This window comes from Chiloscyllium punctatum, chromosome 3, assembly GCF_047496795.1.
Source record: "Chiloscyllium punctatum isolate Juve2018m chromosome 3, sChiPun1.3, whole genome shotgun sequence".
Taxonomy (NCBI): domain Eukaryota; kingdom Metazoa; phylum Chordata; class Chondrichthyes; order Orectolobiformes; family Hemiscylliidae; genus Chiloscyllium; species Chiloscyllium punctatum.
Genome location: NC_092741.1, coordinates 84,427,527 through 84,455,321, shown reverse-complemented (window position 1 = coordinate 84,455,321; position 27,795 = coordinate 84,427,527). Strand labels below are relative to the sequence as shown.

The following is a 27,795-nucleotide window of genomic DNA, read 5'->3' as shown; positions in this document are numbered from 1 at the left end:
CGTCATCTTTCTCGTCTCGACCTTCCACTTCACCCTCAGCGACAAGCTGTTGTAGATTGGCCATAAAGGGGTCTTCACAGTGGGACTCAAGCAGCTCTTCAATATCCTCACTTCCCACTTCTTCAAAGCCAATCTGCTTTGCAAGGGCAACACAATGCTGTATAATTCCTGGGAGACCCTCGGACCGTTCACATGCTTTAACATCTTGAAAAAAGTTTGGGAGAAGCTGCTGCCTTGACTACATGCAGGCAGTCCTTACTGACATCACCCCAGGCCTCCGCAATAATGTTAATAGCATTCTTGATGTTAAAGCTTTTCCAAAATTGAAGAACACTGTCCTTCTTGTCCCCCTCAGTAGCCTCAATGAGCTTCTTGTGCATCTTAAGTAATAAGCTTTAAGAGCTGATATTGCACCCTAATCCATTGGTTGAATGAGAGAGGTTGTGTTTGAAGATAGAAATCGCACTTTGATGTTTTCAGAAAGCTCACCAGTGGTGACAGGATGGCTTGGTACATTATCCAGGATGAGGAGAGCCTTGAAATCCATTCTTTTTTTGTCTGCAATACAATCTAAAAACATCTTCCAAAACAACACTCAGGTGATAAAAAATTTGCCCCGTCATCCAACTTTTTTGCTTGACCTGAAGTAGACACCAAAGGTAGACCTAAGGTAACCTTTCAAGGCTTGCAGATTGTTAGAGTGGTACACCACCACTGGTTTAAACATTGGCACCCAGCAGCACTGACATGTGATCCTTTGCCACCTTAAAGCCAGGAGCATGTGCTTCATTCTTAGAAATGGAGGTTCTTGCTGGCATTTGCTTCCAGTATAAACCTGTCTCATCCAACCTGAAGATTTAATCTAAGGTGTAGCCTTCTTCGTCAATTTTTTTTAACTTTTGGAGGAAATGCCAGCACACACTCCTTGTCGGCGCAGGCAGATTCACTAATTAACTACATTATGGAATGCATTGCGGTTGTTAAAACCAGCAAACCAGCAACTGCTAGCAATAAAGGCAGGCACATCTGCAGGTATTTGAGCATTTTTGGCATTTGGCACTCAGACTTGTTCCAGCAATGCAGCTGGCTTTAATCTTTTCAGAATTGCCTCTAATGGTGCTCTGTCAGCAGCTAAAACCGGCGCATGTGCAGAATGGCACGAAGACCAGACAATCAAACAGTAGTGGCAATGTTGGACGTTGAATAAATCAGAAATTTGGAGGTACTTGTGGAAAAGGGAATGCAATAATTGTGGGTGACTTCAATGTATTAACAGATTGTATAAATTCATGGACTGTGATCAAAATAGTTTTCTTGAGTAATATATTTATGTATCATGTAATGAGAAAGGGCTAATTAATAACCTTAAAGGAAAAGAGCCTTTAGGGAACAGTGATCATAGTATGATAGAAATTTCCATTAAATTAAGGAAGAAATGTTTCAATTTCAGACCAGGGATGAAATCTGAATCAATGAAATTATAAAGATACGAGGAAGAAGTTGATAAAGGTGGATTGGGAAAATACATTTAAAGACCAGGTAATAGTTTAGCAAAGGCTAGTTTTTAAAGAATTAATGTTTGTTTTTCAAAAAAAAAACCTACAACCCTGTCTATTAAAAGAAGTTAAAGATCATACCATATCAAAGGAAAAAACCTATAAAGTTACCAAAACATGATGGTAAACAGGAGGGTCAAGAGATCTTTTGATATTAGCAAAGTTGGAAAAGACGTTGATAAAGGAAGTCATGTATGTAGGCTAACACACAGAAAATCATAATGTTTCCCCCTTGTTACTTCCTCCAAAAACTAAATTAAATTACTAAGACACAATCTTCCTATATCAAAACCATGTTAACTATTCCTAAACGAGCAATATCTTTCTAATGAACAGTTTATCCTGTCTCTTAGAATCAGTTTCAATAATTTGCCCACCACTGAAGTCACAGTGACTGGCCTATAATTAGATGATCTTCCTCTCATTATCTTTTTAAATAGTGGCATCACATTTGTGCAATGTCTTCAAGCCTCTGCTACCTCACCTGTATCTAGTGAGGATTAGAAAATGATCCTCAGACGATTAAGTTATTTCCTCCCTGGGTTACAATTCGTCTGATCCTCGTCATTTTTCTACCTTCAAGGATGTCAGTCCGTCCAGTATTTCCATCTCATTATGCTTAATATTTTGAGATCTCAAGTTCTTCTCCTTGACTAGAGTATCTGAATCATCACTGTTTTTGGTAAAAACAGAGACAAAGTAGTCATCCAAAACCATGTCCACATCTTCTGCATCAACACGTAAGTTATCATGTACATCTCTGATAGATTCTACTATTTCCTTAGTTATTCTCTTACTCTTAAAGAACTGAGAAAGCGTCTTTGGCTTTTTCTTGATTTTAGCTGCCAATGCTGTTTCTTATGTGCTCTTTGCTATCTTAAAGTCCTTTCTTTTAAAATTGATGGCTATACTTTCTATACTCCTCTAGGCCTTCTCCTCCAGTATTGACCTGAGTGGCTGCCTTAAAGCTTTATTTATCTAACGTTCCTTGTATACCTCTGGATAACAAAATGATCTAGATTTGGCAACACCACCCTTTTCCTTCATGGGGACATGTCTACATTGTTTCTGTAGAATCTCACTTTTGAATGCTTCCCACCGATATGTCCCTAACTTACTTTCTAGTAGCTGAATCCAGCTTGAATTAGATTGGTTTTCTGTTCCTATCGTTCTCTGGTGCTGTTTTTGGAAGGTTGTAAGGATAAATTTAGCAGTTACTGACCAATAGTTTAAGTTCAACAATGGGAAAACCTATATAGACAACCCTTTGGAATAGAATTAACAGTCACATGGACAAATGTTGGTTAATTAGGAAGAGCCAGCATGCAGTTCCTGTGGGACAATGATGTTTAACTAACTTGCTAGAGTTCTGTGAAGAGCTAACATAGAGGGTTAAGGAAAAGGTATTGCTTTTGATGGGGTATACATGGACTTCCAAAAGCCATTTAATACCAGAGACATGTGAGAAATAATATCACTCATTGAATCAAAGGGACCATAGTGATGTTACAAAATTGACTGAGTGTTAAAAAACAAAGTAATTATTAATTGATGTTTTTCTGGTTGGAAGAAGATTTGAAATGCAGTCTCCCAGGGATCAGTCTTAGACTCTATTGTTTTTTGCTAATCAATGTTAACGATCTATGTCTTGATGTGTATTGGATTATTTCAAGGTTTCTCTTATGAGGAGAACAGTGACAAGTTGGTGGAGTGGGCAGACAGGTGGCAGATGAAGCTCAATGAAAGGAAATGAGAGGTGATTAATATTAGCAGAAAGAACATGGAGAGACAGCACAAATAAAGGGTACTGCTCTAAAAGATGTGTGAGAGTAAAAGAGACCTAGTGTCTATGTGCATAAGTCATTAAAGGTGACAGAACACGTTGAGAGATTGGTTAATAGAGCACACAATGGCCCAGGCTTTATTAATTCATCAAATACAAGAGCAAATTTGTTATGCTGAACCCATTTAAAGCACTAGTCATATCGCATCTGGAGTATAATGTACAGTTCTTACAGTTAACACTACTTTCAACACTACAGACATTTCAAATCATTGTTGCTTCTTCTCTAAGCTTTACACTTTGTCTTACACTGGGAAAAAATGGTGTTGTGCTGATACCAATTCTTAAAGTAATAACTTTGTGAACAACAGAAATGCCTTACCTCTTCAAAACTTTGTTTTTAATGAATTCTTTTGCCTTACAATTTTCAGTGCTCATCAGTCAATCTATACTGCTACTTATCAATTTTCCTAACAAGTGTCCACATTTCACTATTTTTGACAGGTTTTCCTAATTTTTAAAACAATTTTTGTTTTTTTATATCATGTGATGATCTTTCTTTTGGTTTATTAGTCTAGATGTTTCCTTTTAAATATATTTTTTTCATGGTTTCCAGAGGGAAAGCTGCAGCTCGCAATGAGAACGTGATTGTCAAATTCTGAGTCATCCTCAACAGGACAGGTTACAGGAGAGGAAAGATGGAGAAGAAGGCACTGGAGGCCTAACTTTCATCGTAGGATTGAACCCTGAAGATGGAACTACCTGGAGATGTGAGAGAACCAGAGCCACATTCCACTTGCAATTCTCTAGCCAGATGGTTATAGAGTGATATAATGGGATGCATGTGAAGCTGAACAAGTGAGAAAAACTGTATGGTACTCCCTTGCTTCACATTCTTATGCTTTGTAAATTACAGGCATGGAAACATTGCCAGGTTTCTGCAATGCATCATGCAGATTGTAAACAATGAAGGATGGTGTGCCAGTGGATAGATGATGAAGTTGGTGGACAAAATGCCAATCAAATGGACAGCATTGTTCTGAATAACACTGTGATTAGTTCCTTATCCTTAACCTATGCTGCCCTATTCCAGATTCATTTTTTTCTTTCTTTGATTTTGCTTATTGTCCCTTCAACCCTCAACTGCATGTTTCTTTTTTGACGTTAATTTAACATTCTATCAAGTGTGTTTAGATTTTCCTTAAAATAATGAACTGAAATAGAAAGATCAACTGTTAGCCAATATTGTCTTCTTTTGCATATTTGTCAGAAAATAAACAAAAGACATTGAAATTTTAAAAAAATTTATTGCAATTTTCAATTTTGAAATATTAAATTAATTGGCTTATTAAAGTTAATTCAGTAACACTAATTGACAATGGAAGACATTTTCTGGTCCTTATGATTAAAGCTAGCTATATGGAATAATGACCAATTCTGTAAATGAATCATCTACCATGCATATAACTAGAATGCTTCTTCTACATTTCACAGCATTTCTCATACAGTCAAATACATGTTTAAAATAAGGCTCCATGTTCCATTTAAATTGTCTTTGTCACATATCTGTGTGATTGTAACAGTGTATTATCACCTGTCAATTGCCAAACAATGTACTAGTTTCAAAAACGCTGTTATATTTGTATACACATTGCACATGTGCGCTGAATTATTTTTGTCATAACTTTCCACAATAAATGACTACTATAGCTCGGCGATTTTCAAGGATGTTGGATGAAAATTGGCCCAGTTATAAATTTTGATTCAGTTGCCTCTTGAAGTCACTTATACAGAACAACTACCCTCATATAGTCAGGCAGAAATTGCTTTACAATAATTAACTGCAATTTTTTTTATTACATTGTTACACATAATACAAAAATGCAATCATTGTTACCATATTTTTGTTGCTGTCTGATATTCTTTGCACTTAATAGGCTACCTCTTCTCAGAAATAGCATGCTCTTATTCATCCTTAGACATTTTCACTAGCTCATCCTTTGGTTTCTTAACAGACGTTTCAATGCTATCGTTAATCTTATTCTGAGAACTGGGGTCATTACTATTATGTTGTTTCTCTCCTTTCAAAAGGTCGGATTTAGAATCTGATGGAAATACGGCTTCAGAGACACCTGATTTATCAAAGGTGTCAAAGACATATCTAGGTTGAATATGATGGTGATACTTTTTACGTGTAGAAAACATTATTCCCTTGAAAATAAGGTAAATTATTTCACTTAAATTTAGAACAAGTGACACACAACTCACAGCCAACATAAAAATAATGAAAATGGTCTTTTCTGTTGGACGTGAAATAAAGCAATCTACTCTATGTGGACAGGGGTATCTGTCACATATATAAATAGGACTCAAGGAAAATCCAAATAGATACCATTGACCCATAATGAAAGCAACTTCAAATAAAATTTTACAGAAAACTTGTAGTAAGTAGGAGAATAATAGGATTCCTTGTATTTTCACTTTTCCATGCGCTACAGTGTATTTTGACTTCTTGATTTTTCTGAAAGTAGTTGTAATTTCATCAGTTGCTTGTTTTGCTTCATTGTGGATCACATGTAAAGCATGACCAAGATATATCAAGGTAGGGGTCGAGACGAAAATAATCTGAAGAACCCAAAAGCGAATGTGAGAGATTGGAAAAGCTTTATCATAGCAGACATTTTCACAACCAGGTTGGCGTGTGTTGCAAACGAAGCCAGACTGTTCATCACCCCAAACCTTCTCTGCACCAGCCCCAAGGAGTAAGATCCTGAACACAAACAACGTCGTGAGCCAGATTTTCCCAATAACTGTAGACTGTGACTGAACTTTATCCAGCAATCTTCCAAGAAAGGTCCAGTCTCCCATTCTTCAAAAGCGGAATCTGCCAAATTAAATGCATGCTGAATTATGAATTTGAAATAAATCACTAAAGTTATTACTGGAATGGTAATATATTGACTCTTTGAATCCTTAGGGTGATTTTCTCTAAGAATTCTCCCATGCGTTTGCTCCAACTTCTGCAGAGATGATGCGTTTGCTCCAACTTCTGCAGATTGTGAAAATGTTGTAAAAGGAGAAATGTGGCTGCCATCAACCACACCTTCAGTAACCCCTCCCCCCCATCCTCTCAGGTAGTATTTTCCATACCAATGTAAACATATCATTGACATATTAAAACCATTACAAATGGTATATTATTGTTAATGTAATATCAAAAGTAATTTTGGAGAATTGAGATAGTGAAAAGAAATCTAGGAAAAATAATTACTATTAATTTACCAAAACAACCAAAAGCTGTAGCTACTTGGTTGTCTAAATGAAACTCCTGATTGTTCCCTGTGTATAGAGGAGTATAGGGTAGCTGAAGTTCAACTAAGGTCATGAATTTCTCATCTGAAAAACAATAGCAGATCAGGAGAATCCCCGAAGAGAATTCTACCCCAGCATTGTTTACAATGAAAAGACTATGTGCCATGATTGATCTCACCTCTCTTAAACTTTATAGAATTTGTCTTGAAGAAGAAGCATTATTCCTATTTCCTATTAGTGTCCTGGAGCTAATCTCAACTCATTGCAATGCTGTTCCACCTGTTTTTAAAACTGGAAACTATTTAAAAGGTAGGTGTAGAAACATTGAAGTTAGGAACTTGAGCCTTTGAACATGCTCTGCCATTCAGCATGATCATATCTCTATCTCATTCCCCATATTTCCATTTTCTCTCTAGTCTCCTTGCTGCCTCGAAAATCTAAACATTAATCAATCTTGAATATCTTCAGTGAATTGGTCTCCACTGTTATTGCTGGTAGAGAATTCCATAGGTTCACTACCCTTTTAGCAAAGAAGGTTTTCCAAATCTCAGTCCTAAATGGTCTAACCTATATCCTGAGTCTGGGACCCCGGTTCTAGAAGCCAAACCAAGGAAAACATCTTCCCTGAATCCCATCTTTTCAGCCCTGTTAGAATTTAAATGCTTCAATCAAACCTCCTCTCATCTTTCTAAATTCTAGTGAATACAGCCACATTCTAGTGGATGAACCAATCTCTCCTCATAAGACAGTCCTACCATCCCTGGTATCAGCTTCACGAACCTCTGTTGGATTCCTTCTATGGTAAATGTAAGCTTTCTTAGATAGAAGGATCAAAACTGCACACAATAATTTAGTTGTGGTCTCACCAAGGCCATGTATAACTGTGGTAAGCCATCCTAACTTCTGAACTTAAATGTTCTTGCAATGAAAGCCAATTTACCATTTGCCTTCCTAATTGCTTGTTCATCTGCCTGTCTACTTTCATTTAAGGTTGTACAAGTATATCCAGATCCCTTGTACATCCACGTTTCTCAATATATCACCATTTAAATAATGTTTGTCTCTGATTTTCACACAATGTGTAGAAATGTACATTTCTCTCTGCTATATTGCATCTATCTTCCTGAAGAAGGGCTTATGCCCGAAACGTCGATTCTCCTGCTCCTTGGATGCTGCCTGACCTGCTGCGCTTTTCCCCGCAACACATTTTTCAGCTTGCCTCTATCATCTGTCTGCCCTCTTACTCAACTTGTCTAAATCAACTTGAAACTTTCTTCATCTTCCTCACAATTCATAATCCCAACCAGTTTTGTGTCATCAGCAAACTTGGAAATGTTACATTTGCTTCCCTTATCCAGGTCATTATAGATATCTTGTAATACCTGGGATTCAAATCCTTGTGGTGCACCATTAGTCATTACCTGCCACTTCAAAGAAGACCCATTTATTCCCACTCTTTGATTCCTGTCTGTCAACCATTTCTTGATCCATATTAATATGTTAGCCCATGTGCTTTAGGTTTGCCCACTAACCACTAATGAGGAACTTTATCAAAAGACTTTTGAAAATCCAAATACACCACATCCACCATTTCCTCCTTGTCTAGTCTACTAGTTTCATCACCAGTAGATTTATTACACATGATTTGCTTTACATAAGCCCATGATGGCTTAGTCCAAACCTGATAAAGCTTTCTAAATATTCTGCATTTTGCCCATTACTGATGTCAGGCTAATTGATCTCTAATCTTTTTTAATTAATGGAGTTGCATTTGCCAACCTGCAATCTATAGGAACTGCTCCAGAGTTTATAGAATTTTGGAAGATGACCACCAATGCATCCAATATTTCCAAGTCCATTTCCTTTCGTATTCAGGGGAGAGATTATCCGACCCTGGTAATTTGTCAGCCTTTAACCCCATTAATTTCCCCAGCACCAATTTCTTATTAATACAGATTTCCTTCAGTTCTGCCCACTCCCAAGCCCCTAGGCCCCCTAAAACTTTCTGGAGGTTATTTGTTCCCTCTCTTGTGGAGACAGGTACAATCAAAGCAATACTCAGGAATTGAAAGAGTGAACACAATTCAGGACAAAAAGTAGGAAGAGCTTTTGCAAACCAATATTAGTAGATTCTTTAAGTAATTGTTTATATGCCATTTATATAATTGGGTGACTAGAGAGCATTAGGCCTTTCATTTCTGTAATCATCTGCTATCATTATGGCGTTCCAGGATGGCATGCATGTGTTGAGGTGTTCTACCCATTCTATGAAATTGATTAGCAATCTTCTTATATGGGCCGTGTATACCTAAATTACATTTTGTGATATAATGAAACGTGCAAATTATGGTATGATTTATGAAGTGACTCTGACATCAGTTAAAACTGAATGAGAGAAGACATGGACTAAAAGAATCATATAAAAGAGGGCTTCATCCTCGCAAGACAAAGCTTTTCACTGCGCTTCAGTATACGTGGCAATAAATTCAATTCAATTCAATTATTAGATGTAAACCAGAGAATGATTTTGTAACCTGTAATGTGCAAATGTAAATTAGAGTGCAGTATATCAGAAGTGGAAGAATCTTATTCAAGGGTATGAAACCTATAAGTTCATAGGGTAGAATCTGATTAGGCTCTGAGCACCTTGGGTTATGGTGAGATGAATGGGGGAATTGGGTGAGATGTTGATGAGCCCTATCTCAATGTTGTGATTGTCTCACTGCATCATGTACACTCTTTCCAAATAGTGTGGCAGATTCTCACAAGGCAGCAGCAAGTTCCCAATTGATGCTCATTATTGCTTGGTAAAAGCTTTATTAACAATTCAACTTGCCACAGGTTGAACTCAACATGAAAACCGGAGTGGGTTCTTAGTAGGATTAACCGACCACTTGCTCCAAAATATCTCTGTATTTGATACTGGGCACCAATGTCTTGGGCACAATCCATGGGTATGGCTACATAGATCCCTTATCCACAGAAATTGGCATCCAACATGTGGCAGCCTCTATGAAACCTCATGGTGCATGACAGATCCATTTCAAGACCCTTCTGGACCTCAATCCTTTATTTCAGGTTGCACCAGCATCAATCATTGTAATACTGCAAATAAATAGTTTGGGACAGTCAGAGTCAGGATCAAACACTTATAAGGAGTGAGAAGCCGAATGATGGGAAGCCCTATTGTCAGCTGTTTTACTCCTGGAATAAGAGTGACGTGGATATTATGGAAGATGAGAGTTAGTGGCACAGCTATTACTGCTTGTATAGGTGGAGACAGGTGCTGAATGAGTGAGTGGGCAATGCAGAGGGTGTGCAGGGTGAGAGTGAGAGGGCAAGATGTTGCATTAATTAGTGAGAGTGGTGGAACAGGAGCCTTGGTGAGAGGTGGATCCAGTAGCAGAGATACAGGGAGTACCAAGTATTGGAGAAAAGATGTTGGCACTTATGCTGGTGGAGTGGAGAAGAACGTTGATCTTCTTCTTACATTTCTGTGCATTCCTCCAAAAGGCTGAAAATGCTTTACTCTAAGTGGCAACCTTCAAGCAGTCAGGCATCATTTGGTGACATGCTTCCACTGCTGGTCCTGGGAGGAGGAAGCACTATTTGTGCACCATCGAGAAAGTCCTCCAGGACACAGCGCACCAAGTGAGCAATTGATTTCTCCTGTCTGCCTTGTCCAGAGTAAATGTCAGGAACCATGCTGGGCAGCTCCAGATAGACAATGCCTGTCTGCATTCATAATGTCTTTTTAAATGCGGCACTGGCACCAGGGATTCCAATCAGTTCAGGGATTTCCAGTGAATGACAAGTGGCTCAGGGAACAGCGCATGGTAACTGGGACAGAAATTGGACATGATACTTGCTGTGTGGGACGAAATGCCAATTCGTGCAGTAAATTTGATTGATTTATTGTAGTCACATGTACCTGAGAACACTGAAAAGCAAGCAATACAGGCAAATCTTAGCAAACATAGACATACAGATCATAAGGTGCTTAGACAGAGTGAGGTATACAAGGTTACACTGCACAGGAGGTGCACAAAGCAAGATCAGCATTACCAAGATCAGTGTTTTTTGAACTTAAAGAGGTCCATTCAGCAGTCTAAGAATGGCATGGAAGAAACTGGTCTTGAACCTGTTGGAGAGTGTGTTCAAGCTTCTGTATCTTCTGCCTGATGGAATTGGTCATAGGAGAGCATTACTGGGGTGTTTGAGAGGTGGTGGGGGGAACTTTGGTAATGGTGGCAGCCTTCCCGTGGTAATGAGAAGTGTAAATGGAGTCCATGGATGGGAGGTTGGCTTTTGTGATTGTCTGGGCTGTTCACAGAACTTTCTGCAGTTTATTGCAGTCCTGGGCAGGGCAGTTGCTGTACCAGGCCATTATATATACAGTTAGAATGTTTTGTTTGGTGGATCTTGTTATGGACCAGGCCAGGCCTCCCTCAAAATAGTTTAAGTAGCCTAGACCCTAACTTGCTCTTATCTTAAAGGCAAATGTGAATGGATATTCCAGATGTGATGCAGCTGGTCAAACCACTCAGCTTTAAGCAAAACAGAATTTATTTTTATTTAAACACAACAGTTGAAACACGAACAAAAGAAAACGGAATTTAGAATAACTATTGAAAAACGCAACCGACTGGATACAACAACTTAACTAAGAAGTTGTTCCAATCCAGTAACATCCCAAAAAATACATGCCTTGGCAAAAAGGTAAATCAAGAAACAGATTCTTGTAGGTAGGAGGGAACAACTTTCAAAGAGATTTCAGAGAGAAAAGCAGTCAGGAATCATCTGCTGAAGCTTAGAAACCTTTCTGGACTTCAGCATCTTGTGTCTGTTTTAAAAAAAACCAAGCTAGAAAAAAACCTGAACTAGGAGATCTGGCCATTCCCCTGCCATTGGTAAACTAGATACTTCAGCACTTCAGCCTTTAGGACATCTCTTGAAAAACACCAAGGACAAAATAAACTTTTTAAAGTGACAGCACCATAATAATCTGTTGCTTGTGAGGTCCTTATGAACATGCCAAATTTTCTAAGCCACCTGAGGAAGAAGAGGCATTGTTGTGCCTTTGGCCATGATCTTATTGAATGGCGGCACAGGCTCAAAGGGCCACATGGCCTACTCCTGCTCCTAGTTCTTATGTTGGCCATTTCATCTTGTTATGATACAAGGTAAACCCTCCTGCTTGATCGAAACCAACAATGCAGAAAGGATTTATCCCATGCAGCAATCTGTGAACATTCGAGAGGCTGAGAACTATTCAAAGTTAAAATTAACAACTTTATTTCTTAAATTTTAACAGAGAATAATTAACTAGCAACTATTTAAAACTCCTTCCTCTAACCTATCTTTTACTTTTCCTTCTACAATATTAGTCCAATAAAAATCCTGATTAAGATTTACAAACCAAAACTTCTTATCTCCAAAACCAGGCAGCCTTCGGTTCTTCTCTGTAATCCTGTCTTCTTTTCTTCTTCTTGGAGATTCTGTTTCACAGTTTACTGATTGATAAAGGTACCTTTAAGAGAGCTATTTTTGGGCAGTCTTTACATGCTCGTGGCATGGCAGATCTCCTCCCAACTGTTCAATTTTCCCTGGTTTTATACCCCAAAGCATTGGTTGGGTCATTGGCTTTAAGATTTGTCAATATAATCAATTAAAACTTGATTGAAGGATGGTATTTTGGTGTATAATTTAAACTGATTGGTTGAGTTTGAATTTGTTTTGGTCTCCAGGCAACCAACTAATCGAGTTGTTTGAACAAATGTTACATAATTGTTGGTGCTGTCAGGTAGCTCTACTAGCTAATAACTTTCTTAAAGGTACAGTACACCCACATCTTCATAACAATCTACACAAGAGGTCCAGGACAGGTTGTTGGTTATCGTCACTCCAAGGAATTTGATGCTCTTGACCCTCTCCATCTCAGCTCCATTGATGCAGATAGCGGCATGTCCTCCTTCTTTCTTCCTGAAGCCAATGATCAGTTCTTTTGTTTTGCCAACGTTGAGAGAGAGGTTGTTATCATTGCACCATGACACAAAGTACTCTATCTCTTTCCTGTATTCTGGCTCCTCATTGTTTGATATCGGCCTACCACGGTGGTGTTATCAGCAAACTTGTAGATAGTGTTCACACAGAATTTGGCAACACAATCGTGGGTGTTCAGGGTGTACAGTAGGGGGCTGATTAAGAAACAATGAGAAAACCCATTTGGACTTGTGGCAAAAATTATTCCATCAAGTTCAACACAACTCACACTGAACCAAAGAAACTAATGGGAAGAAGTTAACTAACTGCCTACCTAACTGTATTAGCCTAAAACACAGAATTTTAAAAAAAAACTCCATAATAGGACATTTTTATAATATCAAAGAGGTGGCTTCTCAATGTTCGAAAGCATTCAACCAAATGAACACTTCCACTGTTGGAGATGTAATGAGGTATCCAACTATATTTATGTGGTTGGATAAATCTATCATTGATGTAAGGGTTTATGTGTAGTCATTCCGACTTGGCTATTCACATATGAATTATAAACATTTAATGAAAACTCTCAATAGAAGATATAACAACAAACAGCATCATAGTAAACATGTTACTGTACTAAATCCAGAGATTGGGGCTAATCCTCTGGAAAGATGCATTTCAATCCCACTGGGCAATTTAAATTCAAGTAATTGAATAAATTTGAAACAAGATAATCATGAAAATATTAGATTTTCACAAAACACACCTAATTCTTTCGTATTTGTTAGCTTTGGAAATCAATTGTCATTATTCTGTGTGGCCTACATGTGACTCCAAACTCATTGCAATGTGGTTGACTCTTAACCATCCTCTAAAAATGATCTGGAGTCCCAAGGGTGTGTCAAGAGGCCATTCGGCTTATTACATCTGCACTGACCCTCCAAAAGGCATGGCGCTCAGTACCTCCCCAATGATCCCTGTAATTAAGATGGCTAATCCACTATTTTACACACCCCTTGATACTACAGGGCAATTTACCGTGGCCAATCCTCCTAATCAGCATAGACTTGGACTGTGGGAGGAAATCCACACAGACACAGGGAGGACATACAAACTCCACACAGACGAACACCTAAGACCAGAATCAAACCCAAGTCTCTGGAAATCTGAGGTCGCATTGCTAACCACTGAGCCACCATGCTGCCCTAAGAGTTGTTGTGCTGAATTTCCACTAACAAAAAGTGGAGATAGTAAGGTTAAGAATTAATTGGAAGTTGCTCTAAAGATGTAGAAGACAGGCTAGCTGTGCTTAGAGAGAATAAATTACCTAGTTCAGATGGTTGGCACCAAGGTTGCTGAAGGAAGTTGTACGGAACAATTTGCCGCAATCCCTGACATTGCTTGGTATGGTGAAAGTGCCAGAGGATTGGATTGGAGAGTGAAATGGTGTTGACATTTCTAGTAATGGGTTGCTCTTTATCTTTATTTCAGATTAGCAGCATCTACAATATTTTGTTTTTAATAATAGTACTGAAGATTTGTTCACCAGGACTAGCTACACTCTCACAACCTTGCTGTTCTTGAAAAGCAACAACTCTATTATCTAGGAGAAAGTGAGGACTGCAGATGCTGGAGATCAGAGCTGAAAATGTGTTGCTGGAAAAGCGCAGCAAGTCAGGCAGCATCGAAGGAGCAGGAGAATCGACATTTCGGGCATGAGCCCTTCGTCAGGAAGAAGGGTTCATGCCCGAAATGTCGATTCTCCTGCTCCTTGGATGCTGCCTGACCTGCTGCATTTTTCCAGCAACACATTTTCAACTCTATTATCTACTCAGTAACATGGAAAATGGCCCAAGTATGTTCTGTAAACAAATCCAACTGTGTCAAATCCCACCCTATCAGTTGTCTCTTGATCATCAGCAAAGTGATGGAGGAGATCATTGACAGAGCTATTACGCGGCACTTACAGTGGGATAACTTATTCACTGGCCTTCAATGTGGGTCCCACTAGGATCACTTGGCTCCATGTTTGAATTAAGGTATTATTGCCTTTATCCAAACGTGGACAACAGGCTGAGCACCGAGGTGAGGTTAGAGCGACTGCCCTCGATAGCATTTGACTGAATATGGCTTGAAGGGTCCAGAGCAAAACTGGAGTCAATAGGAATCAAGGAAAAAGTGCTTCACTGGTTCGAGTCATACCTAATACATAGGAGAATGGTTGTCGGAGGTCAGTCATCACAGCCCCAGGGCATTTCTGCAGAAGTTCCTCAGGGTAGTGAGCTAGTCCCAGCCACATTTGGCTGCTTCATCAATGACCTTCTTTCCATCAGAAATGGGCATGTTAACTGATTATTACACAATATTCAGCACTATTCATGACTCCTCATATACTGAAGCTCTCTAAGTCCATATCTAACAAGGCCTGGACAACATTCAGGGCTGATAAATGGTAGGTAATGTATGCCACACATGTGCCATTCAATGCTCATCTTCAACATGAGAGAACCTAATCTTCACTCCTTGATGCTAAATGGCATTAGCATTGTTGAATCTCCCACTATCAACATCCAGGTGGTACCTATTGCCCAGAGACTGTTAAAGTGGCTAGTTAAATACTATGGCTACAAGAGCAGGTTATCTGCTGGGAATTCTGTGCCAAGTACTCACCTCCTGTCTCCATTAAACATGTCCACCATCTACAGGGTTTCAAGTTAGTAATATGGTAGAATACGCCACACTTGCCTGGGAGGTGCAGCTCTGCCAAAACTTAATCAATTTGATATTATCTAGGATAAAACAATATATTTGATTGGCACTGCATTCACTGTCACACAGTGGTAGCAGTGTATACCATCTTCAAGATGTACTGCAGTAACGCACCCAAATTTCTTTGACCGCATATCGTATACCCATGTCCTCTAACACTAAGACAAACAAGAACTGCTTATACATGGGCACACCACCACTTGCAAAAGCTCCGCCGAACTACACACCCTCCTGACTTGGAATTATGTTTTCGTTCTTTCAGTGTTGCTGGGTCAGTATCCTGGAGATCCTTCACTAGCAGCATTGTGAGGTGCCTACACCCCAAAGAATGTAATGATTCAGGTCTGGAGCTCACCACTACTTTCTTCAAGGCAATTAGTGGTGGGAACACTCACATCCCATAAATGAATAAACAAAAGCCAGTAGGCTGTTTGTTTTTGCTCCCTTTCAGTGTTACAGTGCTAGTCCGTCTATTGGAGATGAAGGGAAGATGTGAAGGTAAGTCCAGGCCACTATTGCATTAAGATAATGGTCAAAGTGATTGCATGAAAACTTAAGCAGATATTCAGCAACCAGAGAGGTCCTCTGGATCTGGCTTTCCATGAGAGTCTATAGAGGAAACTATGAGCTTACACATCTGAGACATGGCAGGACTTTATGAACTGGATGGCTTCTCCATTGTCTGTGAATGGCTGTGCATAGTTTCACATATGTCCACAAGATGATCCCCTATTACATACTGCCACTCTTGCTGATGCCATGTGGCTTACACTAATGGTTCATTATCAACCTGGAGACCAGCATGAACATTCATGTAACCATAAATGTTTCCCCACTGAGATGAGCATCTGTCTGCTGGTGGAGAGTGTCAGGTTAAGATGTGTCACTGTGCTCTCTGGGGTTTTGATGATCTATTGCCCTGAGGTATGATGCAGGACTCGTGTCAATGCAGCAAACTGCCCCTTGAATATGCATATACTTGGGCATGGAGAACATAAACAATTCAGGCAGAAGAGGATAGTGAGTGTCCATGTCTGATTGGCATATTTATCAGGCGTTGCTCTGATCCATAATGGGTCTTCCCAATTCTTGTACCTATTTCCACTCTCATGGTATTTGGAGGATGATGACACTGAGGCCAAAGCTGGTCACTTGCTTGCAGCTATTATGCTGCTGTGGGCGGAGGTGAGGGGTGGGGGGTGCATTCAATTCTATCAAGCAACTTGCCCATGGCATACTGGCCCACAGGAGAGCCAATGCTCTCTCAGCATTCACTCAGACTCTGCCCAGTATGGAGGAGGTCAGTGCTGGATCTGGAAGTGTTGCTGAATCCCATACCCACTGACCTCTGCTGCTTTCTTCGTTCAGTCTTCTTTGATCAGGTGGATGGCTCCCTTCTTATCTTCCCTGGGAACAATACATCCCACTGTTCCTGTACAACCTGGAGGCAATCCTGCAGGCTAAATTGTGAAGTTGTATTTATTAACCATTCAACCTTCCCCTGCTAACTGTCTCATGCCCCACTCTATGGATTCAGTGCTGCAGAAACCCAAGGTGCTGTTTTGGGAGATGAAGGCTTTTGCTCTGCTTTATCAGGTGACCTTCAAGGTGGCTGACAGTGTAATGCAGGAAGCTCTGAAGCACTGTAGTCAGATCTGATTCCACTTAAAAATGGAGACAAATTTGTGCCCCCATTGTCTGAATGACAGCTTCATGACCATATTTAATGCTTGATTCATGGTGCCCCAGTCCTCTGCTTAGCTATTTGGCTGATTGCATATAGCCGATTCCTTCCCAGCCAAACAACATGGGTGTTTCCCCATTCTGCTGCTGGGAACTGTGTTTCTGACATTAAAATTTACCCTTTCTATTCTTGAATGTATGAAATACCCAATAGTTTTTTTGTTTGTGGGAACCTGATAAGACTAAGCATATTCACTCCACTGTGCATTGACAGACATGTCATAACAGTCCTATCAAACAGCACTAACCCATAAATAACCTGCTCACCAATGCTTAGTTTGGGGTACACTAGGCCCACTTAGCTCCAGAGCTTATTAATCGTACCCAGCACAAAGAAGGTTTGCTGGATGTTCAAGGTTATTCAGCCCATTCCCAGGATATCACTGCAGGAGTTTGCCAGGGTATTATCCTACGTCCAACCATCTTTAACTGTTTCATCAATGATCTTCCCTCCAATATAAGGTGAGAAGTGGATGGTTATCAATGATTTCACAATGTTCAGTGTTCACAATTGTTTGCAACTTCATAGATACTGAAGCTGTCCATTAGACACTGAAGCTGTCCATGCTCACAACTAACAAGAGATGAACGGCATTCAGAATTTGAACAATAAAGTGGCTTCCAGGGAGATCACAAGACAGAATCGACAGTAATATTGTTGCTGAGTCCTACTATCAATTCTTGTTGATTATCATTGTCCGGAAACTTAACTGGAACAGCCATATAAAAACTATGGCTACAAGAACATGTCCGATGCTGAGAATTCTGTGATAGTTAGTCCATATGTTGACTCCCCAGAGTCTGTTCGCCACCTACAAGCTCAAGCCTGAAATTCTGATGGAATATACTCTACTTGCCTTGATGAATGCTGCTCCAGCAACTCTCAATTAGATGAACACCAAGCAGCCAAAAGCAGCTTGATTGACATCTCATACATCACCTTAATCATTCACTCCTTCCACAATAGGTGTTCCATGTCAAAAGTATATGCTTTGTAGAAAACACACTGCAGCGATTCATTAAGGCTTTTTAACAGCACTTCTAAAGTTATGATCCCTACTACTAAAAGAACAAGAGCAGCAGATATGTGGACAGTCAAAAACTGTATGTTCCACTCCAAGTCAAACACAATACAGACTATGTGGGCATCATTGGCTGGACCAGCATTTATTACCCATCTCTAATTGTCTGGAGGGCCTCTAAAGGTCAACCACATTGCTATAGGTCTGGAGCCACAAGTATTCCAGAGCAGATCAGGATGGAAGTTTCCTTCACTGAAGGACATTACTGAATCAAATGGGTTCTTGCAAACAATCAATAATAGATTCATGATCATCATTAAACTCTTACTTTCAGATTATTTTGAATTCAAATTCCACCTTCTGCCTTGGCAGGATTTAAACTCAGGTACACAGAACATCATCTGGGTCTCTGGATTAATAGTCTAGCAATAATACTAGTGGCCATCACCTACTTTAGCCTACACACAGTGTTTATTCACTGTCACTAGTTCGAAAATCTGGCGCTCCCTCCTCAATGGCCCTATGTATTGCACCATTGGATTATAGCAACTCAAGACGTTGACACAGTGTCAATTACTCAATAGCAGTTAGGGTCAGGCAATAATTTCTGGCCACATCACCAATGTCCACATTCCACAAATCATATCAAAAATTCAGAACACCAGTGCCTACTATTGGCAACATCTGTTTGTTACTTAAGATAAAAAGGAATCTTTTATGGCAGTAAGAATGTAGGAAGTTGATACCAATCTATAAGATCCTCCAATGTGGCAGTAATATTTGATTTGTATTTCCTCCTGCAAGAAAGTTAACATATTTATGATGCTGCAAAACAGAGTCGAAAGATTTGCTCTGCTTCAGAGTAATGGAAATAAAATGGAGATTCTTTATCAATAAAGAATATCAATGGAGATTCAGGAGATTCTTTATCAATAAAATGGGCAAACATTTCCTCCTATTCCACTCTATGTTAATCCTGGCAGCAGAGCTAAGGATACACTGCCCTTCAGTTTGGGGACTGCCAGTTCAATAATGCAATTGATCTATTTATATTCGTGCAGCGCATTGCTACGGAATATATTGGTGTCAAATTTAGTTCAGCATTTCCATAAAAAACATTAAATAAATCTGTACCCCCCCCCACCACCCGTGAAGCTACCACTTAGTGGTGAAGGTGAAAATCTATTACCTCATCAGATGTTGGACTGTATATTAAAAAAAAGTACATTTAAACTTGGAACTGTTCTCAGTAAACACAAGAATAATAGAGTCAATGTGAGCTTCAAACAGGGAAATAAAAAATGATAGAGATGCAGCTGAGATACTGTCAAAATGTTTTAAAATGTTTGTTAAATGTCTAACAAAACTGGATATGACAGAGGCTGATATCCCTGTCACTCCTCCACTGAAATTGAATGTGTTCAAGCTTGAGGAATAGCCAAACAGGAGAAAGCTTTGGATATGTGTCAAGTGTAGCAGATAGAGTGGAAGCTGAGGAAAGGAACACAATGTTTACTGCACAGATAATAAAGCAGACCATATTCTCACAGGATTCAATCAGACAGACGGTGGCAGTGAAAGCCGTGACATGATGATGGGAAAGTTTAACAGACATTTAATCATCAAGAAAAATGTGATTTATGCAAGGGCAAAATTAAAGTAGCAAATGTCCTTTATTCACTATGAGCACATTGAGTTGCAGCATCATCTGTAAAGAGTCATAGGGAGCAATTTTCCGTGGGCTGATGACTATTTCTTGTCTGAAAAATGAAGGCTCAGAGGTTGAAAAAGTACAACAGCTAGCTGATTTTTTTTAACTCTTCTGCAACCAGCAGGCAAGAGAGTGCTTCTTTGGCATTGGTGGCTATATTTAAATGAACCAAGCCCAGATAAAGTTTGGGATTTCCATCATTCTTTTGGATGGGCAACACATTCATTCCAGTAGGTTTAGACCCATGGAAGTTAAAGACCTGTCTTGGAAAGTGCACAATTCAAGAGGAATAGTAATATATCTCAAAAATATAGTAAATGAAGTTGAATGCTCCCACACCAGGTAGAATGACCATCATTTTGGTGCCCATTTTTAACAAGTAAACATGTTTCTCAACAAGCAGGAGTATGGATTCACAAGGGTGGTACGGTGGTACGGTGGCTCAGTGGTTAGCACTGCTGCCCCACAGAGCCAGGGACCCGGGTTTGATTCCCTCCTTGGGCGACTGCCTGTGTGGAGTTTGCACATTCTCCCTGTGTCTGCGTGGGTTTCCTCCAGGTGTTCCGGTTTCCTCCCACAATCCAAAGATGTGCGGGTCAGATGAATTGGCCATGCTAAATTGCCCATAGTGATAGGTGCATTAGTCATGGTAAATGTAGGCTAGGGGAATGGGTCTGGGTGGGTTACTCTTCGGAGGGTCGGTGTTGACTTGTTGGGCCAAAGGGCTGTTTCCATACTGTAGGGGATCTAATCTAAAACTGAGAGATCACAACTGTTGAAAAACACTGAACAAACTGACAGTATATTTCCCAGAAAAGAGGAGGCTGACAATTGACATAATAGAGATTTTTTTTAAATAAGGAAGGGTTGGGTAGAGTAGGAGTAAAGAGCAACACTTATTTTAGTTAGTAAAGTATCATTAGGGGCTTCTCTGCAGCACTAATAAATTTTGATACCAAGCCACCTAAGGAGATAAATGTTCAAATTGCAGTCAAATAGAAAAGTGTTATGGAATTTCATAAAATTGGAGAGAAAGATATTTAAGGATGGAACTCCAAAGCTGAAGGAAGGTATAATAATAGTGATTACAATTGAGCAGAAGCAACAGGCCTGGAGAAGTAAAGAAAAGGGGCAGTGCAGTGGCTCAATGGTTAGCACTGCTGCCCCACAACACCAGGGTCCCAGGTTTGATTCCAGCCTCGGGTGACTGTCTGTGTGGAATTTGCACATTCTCCCCGTGTCTGCGTGGGTTTCCTCCAGGTGCTCCGGTTTCCTCCCACAGTCCAAAAATGTGCAGGTCAGGTGAATTGGCCATGCTAAATTGCCCGTAGTGTTAGGTGCATTAGTCAGAGGGAAATGCGTCTGGGTGGTTTACTCTTCGGAGGGTCGGCGTGGACTTGTTGGGCCAAAGGGCCTGTTTCCACATTGTAGGAAATTCAGATATTTGCAGCAGAGAGTTGGTGCAGAGAGCAGAAAGATTGTTTGTGAAAGATGGGAGGACAGCCAGAAGCATGCTGGAATAATTAATTTTAGCAGCAAAAAAGGCATAGTTTAAAATTTCAAGCAATAGCTCAGCTCAGGCAATCATGAAGTTGGGTGATATTGTGCACATGGAAGTAAACAGTCTTGGTTATGAAGTGATAAGAAGTCAGAAGCTTGACTCAGACATTATGCCAACATTGCAAATGGTCTAGCTTCAGACTGTTGCCAATGGAAGGGTTTGCATTGATGATTAGTGTTTGCAGCTTATTAATTAAGGACATCTGCTTTTGTGTTCCAAATATTTAACTGCAAGCAATGTCTGCTCATTCATCACTGGATGTCAGGCAAGGAATGGCAGTGAAGGGGTTAACGGACATGGTGGCAAGGTGGAGTTAGATGTCCTTGAAGTACTTTTGGAACCTAATGTTTCTTATTTAATGAGAAAATATTTCCAGTTGTGGGTTAGTTCAAAACTAGGAGACATTAATTTTAAAATAGCTACAATTCAATTCAATCTAAGCTCTTTCACTCAGAGTGGTGAGAATTTACAATTGACTACTATATGGAATAACTGAGCAAACATGAGAGAAAAAGGAGTAGGAGGAAATGTTGATGGAATTGGATGAAGTAAGGAGTGGGAATGTTTGTGTGCTGGATAGACTTCTTTCTGTGCTGCAAATATACAATGTAAGACTGCAATAAGTGAGTATAGAAAGGCTGGGTATTATTCAAACAAAAGTTTAAAATAAAATTGCAATGATTACAATGCCAATTTCAAATGCTGGTACAAATTGAGCAGTAAGCAGCCAGCCTGTTTGATAAATTGTTTGAAATCTGGCATTCTTAGATTTGTTGTGGCAATAGTGAGATGAAAGCTTTGGCAACTTGCTTTTTTTAGAAACATTCAGATCTGCACTTTTAAGTGTCTATTTAATTACATATAAATATATACTATTATTAAGCCTTTCTTTATCTTTAGAGGTCAACTTCTACAATTTAAGGGTTTGGAATACCTTGCTATAGGAAGCAGCATTAACGGCCGAGAAACATGCCCCCAGAATATAACAATGGGTATAACTGCTTCCTTTCATTCCAGTCCATCTCTTAACACATAACTAGTGAAGTTCTTATTTCAGATTTCAGTAAAATAGATGACCTAATTTTCAGGTCATCTTTTCCCTTTTTTGATCACTCGTTGGTTTGTCTGCTGCAGGATTTGCATCCTTTGTGGCAAGATGGAGATTTTTCTTTTGGGCTGCCCATCAGAAACATGTCAAAGATCATGGCCACCAATCCTGAGAAATAGGTTAGGTTCGAGGTGCTCAAGGCTCAATATACCTTCCTTTCAATGATTATTTCCTACTTCCTTAAAGAGGAATTGTGTTCTAACCCTTGGTTGATGTTGCTATGTGATACCATGGTTGCTTTAAATAGTATTTTCAAAGTGTGTTGTAATGGGCTCATTTGCTGTTAAATGATGTTTGTCCAGTACTTCTGGCAATTAGCAGTGAAATCTGGCACTGTACTTTCATGGTAAATTAGATGTGCTATTTATTCTAAATCATTCATAAACAATATGGAGCAGGTGGGCCAAATTTGACCTCTCAGACATAATGGGTACCAATCTACTAAACAAGTCAATCATTCCTGAAACTGACTGATGTGTATATGCATACACATCTGAATCATGTTACAACCTATGACTCAGATAGAGGTTTCTTCATTAATATCAAATATGTGTTTACACTTGGTAATACTTCCATGTCCCCACAACAGTGTGTGCTTCTGGAATTCATAGGATGTAAAATGCTCACGATAATTGCAAATCAAGGAATATAGTTGTATTTTATTCCTGTAGTTAGAATTATAGAATGAGAGTTTAAAACCATAATCACTGTAGAGAAAAAAATTGCAGTATTGATCAGGACATCAAGAACTTGTAAAATGTCCAAGCAATGTGCTTTGCTACATGTTTGCTGTTATGCAGAGCTGGGTGCAAGAAGTGAATCCTATGCCATGTGAGTTGAGATTAGAAGAGATGTCAGTAAGAGGAAAATAATTAAAGTTCAAGAAAACCAAAAAGCAGTCAGCATAACTTAAAAGACCAAGTGAAACCAGGAAAAGTCAGCATCAGTTAGGGGAGTGAGACAAGAACTTGAAGGCAAAGAGCTGGATGTTTGAAATTAGTTCTACAGGGGAAGAGGCTAGCTATTTGGTGACAATGCTTTAAGTAGTTAAAATTGATTCTATTCCTAACGTTTAAAAATACTACAAGAGTTTTTAATTAAATATATGCAAAGGGAAAGAAAGCAAATAATTAAACATATTAATTAAATGCTTACTTTTAAAAATGCATTAAGAAAAGCAAGACTGATGATGTAGCATTGCTGCAGCTTGTGGCCCCTCCTGGTTACCAATGTGATACAAGCCATATACATCTGTAAAAAGCACTTACAGCACAAGTAGCATTGGCTCAGATGTTTTGAGATGGAAACTAAACTACAGAATTGTGCCACACGAGGGAGGGGATATGTTACCTGGATATTCTGCACAAGGAGCAAGTTATACGTCATACTATTGGCTACTCTAATTTGGTCTGTGGTCAGGGAAAGGAGAGTATAACTCTGAGAGTGAGTCAGGTCAGGAGACCTAAAAGGCAAGAGTGCAGAAGTCTTTCTGTCTGTTTAGATGAGGACAGGGACTGCCGGGAAGGTGAACTAATTTGAAAATAAAATAAAATAAAAATAAAATCAGACAAAGCCCTTGAAGAATATAAAGAAATACATTAAACAAGGAATTAGAAGAGCTAAAGGATGCCAAGAAATGTTCTTGGCAAGCTGGATTAGGGACAATTTCAAGACATTTTATAGCTACATCAGGAGCAAGAAGGTATCTAGGGAAAGGGTAGGCCAACTCAAGGACAAAGGAGGGAATTTATGTGTGGGAACAGAGGCTGTAGGTGAGATTCTTAGTAGTTACTTCACATTGATATTCATCAAGAAGAAGGGCTTGGATGCTGGTAAGATTAGGGAGGTGTATGTTGATAGTCTAGACTATACCGATATTAAGAAGGAGGAGGTGTTAGGTGTCTTGAAAACATTGAGGTACATAAGGCCCCAGAGACTTGATGGAATCTATCCTAGGATATTGAAGGAGGCAAGGGAGGAATCTGTATCCTCTTTAGCCACAGGAGAGGTTGCAGAAGGCTAGAGAACAGCCAATGTTGCTCCTTTGTTGAAAAAAGGGCAACAAGGATAATCCAGGAAATTATGGGCCAGTGAGTCTTACATCAATGGGAGGATAATTGTTTGAGAAAATTCTTAAGTTTAGGATCTACTCATGTAAAGAATGGACTTATTAGAAATAGTTAGCATGGCTTTATGCTGGGAGGCCCTGTCTCAAATTTGATTGAGTTTTTTGAGGAAGTGACAAATGTGATTGATCAGGGTAGGACAGTAGTTAGTAACAAGGTCCTTATTTATAGGCAGGTTCAGAAGATTGAGTCACATGGGATCCATGGTGAGTCAGTAAGTGGTTATAAAATTGGCTTGGTCATAGAACACAGAGGGTGGTTGTGGAGGGTAAGATTTTCTGACTGGAGGTCTGTGACCAGTGGTGTTCCACAAGGATAAGTGCTGAGACCTCTGTTACTTACAATATTTATGGAGGTGGTCTGATTAGTATGTTTGCAGATGACACAGAAATTGGTGGAATTGTGGATCGTGAGGAATGTTGGAAAATTTTGAGGGGCATTATTAGGGTGGATAGTGGGAGTCTTTTTACCAGGGTGGAAATATAAAATACTCAGGGGATGCATAAGTTTAAGGTCAGAGGGGGAAAGTTTGAAAGAGATGTGTGAGGCAAATCTTTTACACAGACAATAGGAGGTGTTGGGGTAGATAATAGAAGCAGATGCAATAGCAACATTCAAGAAGCATTTAGACAGAAACATGAGTAGACAGGGAATAGAGGAATACAGGCCACATGCAGGCAGATAGGAGTAGTTTAGAATGGCATCATGGTCAGCGCAGTCCTGTGCTCTTCATTTCAACAAATTTGGTACAGGAAGCCATTCAAGTTAGGGAAATAAAATTGAATGTCGTTGTAGTAGAAGTTAGAATAATGAAGGGGACAGACAATGTTCTGTGCAACAAGAGCGACAATCCAGAAATCAATGTTGCCAGCCCTGTGACAAGGTTTGGGATATGACTCAGGACTGCATAGGAACTTGCAATAGGACAGAATTAAGTATAAATATAAGGAAGTCTTGTTAAAACTATATAAGGCACTAGTTAGACCACATTAAGAAAGCTGGGCTATTTCCCTCGCATTTTCTCTGTTTGTTTGAGAATATTGTGAACACTTTTGTTCCCTTTAACTAAGGAAAGATATACTCACATTGTATTAATAATCCAGTGATAAGACCAGAAGGCCATCACCTCCCCGTGTTTGCTCCTGTTACTCAGGCTTACTACTTTCTTGAGCAACTTTATATGATGACTCTGACTTAACATAAATTCCGACAACTGGAACAACAGTGGCTGGGGTCTTGTTTGCCATGCTCTGCTCAGTGCATGGCGTGCAAAGACATCTAAGAGCATAGGACCAAACGTAGACCATTCAGGACCTGTCTTGGATTCATATTCTTTAATACCTTCACCTAAAAATAATCTAACAATCTCAGCTTTGCAATTTTCACTTGCTTTTTGAAAAAAATAAAACATAAATGAAGTCTGTTTAGCAATGCATAATGAAAGGTATAATGTGGTGTTAGCTCTTTCTTCCAAGCAACCATAGAGCTGATAGGTCAGGGCACACAGTTTTAACTAAACCAGGTCATTCTAACATTGATTTAGCAAAATGTGCAGCGTGATTTATCATTAAGTTGACATTGCTCAGATTCACCAATGCTCTAGTATAACTGCAGTTGGTGCAGAGCAAAGCTTAAATGTCAACACCTAAGAACCTTTTAAAGCTGTTTCGATTTTTCGAATGTTAGCACAGAGTGACTTTTCTGTCAACCCTCTGATAATAAATCCACTACCCTGTCAGTCATTTGATAACAGGTTCTGTTCTGCAGAAATAGTCAACTCTAAAATTCAACACATTGGATTCTGGTGAATCGAGTTTGTAAGTGTGAATGCACAGCACTTTTCTTTCAGATCAGAGAATAACACTGATCTATCTGAATAACTCAGTCTTAAAGGACAGACTCAATAACACTAGTTCCAACCAGAGACTTATAATATAATGGTATTAAATACAATTTAAATTATATTAATTTGAAAGTGGTTACACGTAATTGCTTTGACTCAGTCTCTGCTAAATTAGGTGATCTCATTTAGCTTAGTGATTTGAGCATCAGAAGCTGTAATTAGTCCCAGTAAGCCAGGGTTAGGGGAGCAGACAACAGCTAACTATCCAGTGACCTTCACTTCAAGGATGTACGACATTAGAATCAGATGTAGTATCCCAACCAATCATGACCACACATACTCCAACGAAGAATAAATATTTTCAGGAGAATGTCAAAAAACAGAAAAAAATTAAGAATTTAGAGTTAGGGATTAGGATTACCGTTAGGAATTTAGTAACATTATACACAGCATTTTAATTGAATATGTCTATATTGCTGTATCATTTTGAAAAAAAATTCTTCGGTAGAATGTGAAAACTTTAAATAAGTTTTTTTTGCAAACTAAGTACAAATCAGGTCAATGGGAGAATTAGTTTTTTTAATAACATCGAACAAAAGCAGAACCACTTACCTGTTTTTAATATCTCAGAGTAAAGCAGGGACAATTTGTCTCAAACTAGATATGACTTTTTGGACGTGCTGCTGTTTAAATATAAAACTAGAAAACAGGGTATTGCATAAGCAATTCAATGTTTGCTGTTCCAAAATTTTGTAATCACAAAGTTTATTTATCTCTGCTGTAAAGAAACCAAGGTTACGGTCTTGAAAAACCACAATGATAGAATATATTAACTAGACATCTGTTCTAATAAGTATATAGCAATTATTCAATTTAAGAACTATGAAGTTAAACATCTGTGCAATGTTAGGTTTGTAAATTAGATAGAGAATATCAATGGTGAGAATGAAATCACTTTAACCAGGATCACATGTATTTTTTCCAGCTGTAGTGTTGCAATGCTCTTCCATTTTGGAGAAGAACTCCAAACCTCACCAGTTTGACATTTGAATTTTAAATGCTAGATGACCTTGAGACATTTCTGGCAAAATGGTGAGAGTAATTTAAAATAGAAAAGAAAGGAATGTATTCCATTGAGAAAGAAAGACTTTACGAGAAAGATGTATTGTGAGTGGTCAGAGGATTGGATAGATCATACAAACCAGAAAAGAATGATTAACTAAAATGGAGGGAGAAATTTGAATATGGAAACATGTAGAGAGCTGAATTTCTCATTTTT

The 27,795-nt window shown here is 39.1% G+C and overlaps 1 protein-coding gene across 2 annotated transcripts; it reads right to left on the bottom strand.

The window, feature by feature from the left end:
• Positions 1–3,450: 3,450 nt before the first annotated feature.
• LOC140461443 (gap junction Cx32.2 protein-like) lies at positions 3,451–27,215 on the bottom strand. 2 transcript variants are annotated; one of them, XM_072555922.1, is made up of 3 exons: positions 27,129–27,192; positions 18,920–18,964; positions 3,451–6,225 (listed from the first exon to the last, which is right to left on the bottom strand). In XM_072555922.1, exon 3 carries the CDS (start codon positions 6,205–6,207, stop codon positions 5,305–5,307), a length of 903 nt encoding a protein of 300 aa, XP_072412023.1. In that variant the 5' UTR covers positions 6,208–6,225; positions 18,920–18,964; positions 27,129–27,192; the 3' UTR covers positions 3,451–5,304. The 2 variants fall into 2 exon arrangements, with proteins under 2 accessions (XP_072412023.1, XP_072412022.1); XM_072555921.1 differs by lacking the exon at positions 18,920–18,964 and having other exon boundaries at positions 3,451–6,223; positions 27,129–27,215.
• Positions 27,216–27,795: the final 580 nt, after the last annotated feature.